This window comes from Zalophus californianus, chromosome 10 (genome assembly GCF_009762305.2).
Source record: "Zalophus californianus isolate mZalCal1 chromosome 10, mZalCal1.pri.v2, whole genome shotgun sequence".
Classification (NCBI taxonomy): Eukaryota; Metazoa; Chordata; class Mammalia; order Carnivora; family Otariidae; genus Zalophus; species Zalophus californianus.
Genome location: NC_045604.1, coordinates 61596342 through 61599943, shown reverse-complemented (window position 1 = coordinate 61599943; position 3602 = coordinate 61596342). Strand labels below are relative to the sequence as shown.

Genomic DNA, 3602 nt, shown 5'->3' with positions numbered 1-3602 from the left:
GACGTTACCAGTCCTCTTTGGTCACACCCCCACCGGGTCAGTCTCAACATAATGGCACAACCCAGTATCACTTCTCATTTTAAATCACTGAAGAAAATATTGAAACTTACTGAAAGCTTTTCAGGGATGAAGGAGGGGTTTACACTATATACTGCAGCAAAAACTTAATGTATCTTTGAATATTCACCCTCCCCGCAAAAGTCCCACTACATACATTAGTAGCCCAAATACTTTTATGAAGACTCCAGCTTTCTCCTCACCACCCGCCTTCCATCAGCCCCACCCTAGTACTTTCCCTCTGCATCTCTTGATCCTTTTTTTGTACTAGTAATCTGGTCATCTTGTAATTCAATCTTTGCTGCCATTTTGGATATTTGTTAAGGTGGGGAAGGAGGGAAGAGGAAAGTACAAGGAAGAGAGGACAAAGACGTGCAGGGGAAGATAGTAATGACTTTTGGTTTGCTCTGAACAATTAATGCTTGGGTTGCCATTCATTTTTAAAAATATAAGCATGTTATATCTTTCAATTTTACAATTTGTTACTTTTCACAAATAAAATATTTTAAAGCAAAAAAAATCTCCATCTCCCTCATAAAAGAAAAAGTTATTCTTGATATCTTAAAGAGACCCAAGTGAGACTACACTTAAAATTTATAAGCATGAGCCTGAGTGCCTTTGTCCACTGCTCCTCCATGTTCAAATGGGTTCTGATGGAAAAGAACTCACCGCTGCTTCCAGAGTCTTCCATTAGGCCACTCTCCAAATGAATCCTGCAGGGCAGGCAAAGACCCCACTTGCCTTTCTCAGCCTCCTCCTTGAACTGCTGCATGCAGTCCAAAAAAGCCATCATTGCCTGGTCAAATTTGACATGCAAGTGAGTTCTCTGCCCTGCAATATAGAACAATGGCAGCTCAACAAGGTCATCTGTTAAAGACTTCGGATAGGACCGGTTTCCACAGGGGACAAGTTGATACCTCTGAAACTCCAGCCCAATCTTATTGGACAGGGCAAGGAGCAGTAAGGCTGTCTGGCCCCAGGCCATGTTAATCTCCTTCCAGCTCACAGAAATGGTGGGGAGGCAGCCCAATCTGAAGCTATTGATGATGCCCACAGGGCCATCATGCCTGATCTCAAAGGTGGCACTGAAGGCATTGGTCTTCTTCAGCCAGCCCCACTGGATTTGTACATGTCTCAGCTGGTTCTTTATGCTCTTCAGCTCGTCCTGCATTTCCAGTTGTTGCCATTGCAAGTTACTATAGTCCCTCCAGTACTGGTCATCCTGCTGGTCCAGCATTTTAGTCTCTGCCCAGGCTGCCTCAAGATCTTCTGCTATTCTTTCTTGGTTCTTCTCCACCTCCTTCAGCTCCTGGATCAGCCTCACCTCCTCCAGCTCCAGGCCCTCCAGCTCCTCCTGCAGTGTCTTTATCTCCTCCTCACGTATCCTCCCCATCCAATATTTGTAGTTCTGGTTCTCAGATTCTACAATAATGAGTCGGGTGTCCACCTGCTCTAAAAGTTTGTGAGTACAGTCCTCACAGAGGGGGTTGTCCATATCTTTTTCACCAGTGAGGATGTCAAAAATGTCCCTAGCAGTCTTCTGGATATTATTGAGCGTTCTTCCAGAGTCAAACTTTCCAAGCAAGATGAACTTGTTAGAACTATCCCTTGACATCTTGCCATCACCAGGGAGGGTAGAACAGGAGGCACCATCCTGCAGCTTTTCACTGTCTGTCTCTACCTCGGTGGTAGGGCCACACTCCAGGGTTTCTCCTGGCTCCTGCTGAGCTGAGGTGAATGTGGAAGCTGTAGATTCTTGGGTGGTCTCGAGACCCAAGGTCCCCATGGACTGATCCAGCTTCATGGGCTGCCTGCAGCCATGGCAGATGAAGCAGATGGAGGACATGGTGGAGGCCTCGGATCTTACTCTGATTCCAAGTTTCTTCTGGCTCCCCACTTATCCATTTATACCTTTTTAAGCTTCTTTAGAGTAGTGATTCTTTTAAAATGCATATTTCATCTTGTCACTCTTCTACTTAAAACCTTACATTGGTACCCTCTTTAGATACCTCTAGGACTTCTTCAGCTTCTTTTAGACAAGTGATTCTTTCTAAAAGGAAAATTTGATCATTTCACTTTGTCCTTTAACACTCCCAAGGCATATCTTAAGAGTAATCTTTATAAACTAAGCTCTGATCATGGCACTTCCCTCCTTAAAATGGTTTTATGCTCTTCTCTTACCATAAAATAAAGTCCCATCATCTTAACCTGAAACCAAGGCCTCTGCTCATTTTCCCAGCTACTTCTCTCCTAATTTCCTGCCACCCTCACCCATGAGCTTCTCCATGATCCCTGGAGTGATGGTTGGAAATACAAAGTATGCCTTTCCTCACCCTGATACTTCTTCTCAAAGGATTGAGAAATAGCAGAATAAGTTTGGAACTGCTTTCAATGTCATGGTCAATTCTGAGTCCTGATTCATCCTTGGGAATAGAATGGCAAAGTATATTCATTGCTAAAGGCTAAACCTCATTTTAATTACCCATCCACCAAAGCCAAACAAATCCAAGCCATACCTGGCTTTGCGTTTGAACCAGCCCAGACAGATGATGACCCAAACAGGCTAAGGGACACAGAGGTGAAGGGGAGTAGAGATTGTTCAGACTCTGATTTATCTGACAATGGAATGATGTCTCCAGGATAATCCAGGATCCCTCTGTGGAGCCTTCCTTTCATGAAGGAATGAGTGAAACTGGAGTGTTGCTTTTAGTTGGGAAGGAAATCCCTTATTTCTGGAGATCTTCTTCCAATTCTTACCTTCTTATTCCACGGTCTCCTTTGGGAAAACTGGGAGGGGCCCAAGAGTGAGGATTCTATGGGTTGGAGGGCACTGGTGGCAGGGATTTTCTGCACTACTGTATTCTCAGCACTTAGAGGAATTACCTTGTCCCTGCTTCCCTTTCCAACCTTTGCTCCTTTCCTTGGGCTTTGTCACAAACCTCCAGGAAAGATTTGTGTCTACCTACTGCCTCCAGTTCCTCTTCTTCTGTTCTCTCTTAAACCCACTGTGATTCAACTTTAATCTCATTACACTATAGAAAGTCCTCATATCAAGGTCACAAATGTTGTCTGTGTTGCTAAATTTAATCTTGTTGGAATAGGAAGAAAGGTCTCCAGCCAAAAGTGAGCATGGGGAAGAGATGGGAGAGTCACCTAGGTGAGTAGGAGATTGAATAGAGGAGAGAAATGGCATGATTGCTCTTCACTTGTAATAGTCCACATGGGGCTTGCTGTCATGAGTAGGTGTACATTTTTGTCCAGCCACCCACCCGCATGGTTTGTCAAGCAAGCAAGACTAAACCAGGGAGGCAGGAGAGAAGGTGCCAGCAGGGAAGTGGTTAGGAAGGTTGATGGCAATATATCCTGGGAAGGAAGAATGGGGATGGAGGGAGACACAGGGAAAAGGAAGAGTTGATGTATTTCTGTTCTGGGAGGTTGAAGGAGTGTTGGAATCAGGATAGCAGGAGACCAGATGAGTAAATATAGGAGATAGTCAGAGAGTGTGCATGAAATGGATACAACAGAGGACTTGCTCCCTGTAGTCT

The 3602-nt window shown here is 44.6% G+C and overlaps 1 protein-coding gene across 1 annotated transcript; it reads right to left on the bottom strand.

The window, feature by feature from the left end:
- Nucleotides 1-604: 604 nt before the first annotated feature.
- Nucleotides 605-1903, bottom strand: BECN2 (beclin 2). Its single transcript, XM_027611265.2, has one exon. The coding sequence runs from the start codon at nucleotides 1901-1903 to the stop codon at nucleotides 605-607; it is 1299 nt and encodes a 432-aa protein (XP_027467066.2).
- Between the last annotated feature and the right edge of the window lie 1699 nt (nucleotides 1904-3602).

Coding starts and splice junctions, on each gene's coding strand:
- BECN2 (XM_027611265.2), bottom strand. CDS start 1,903: ATGTCCTCCATCTGCTTCATCTGCCATGGCTGCAGGCAGCCCATGAAG.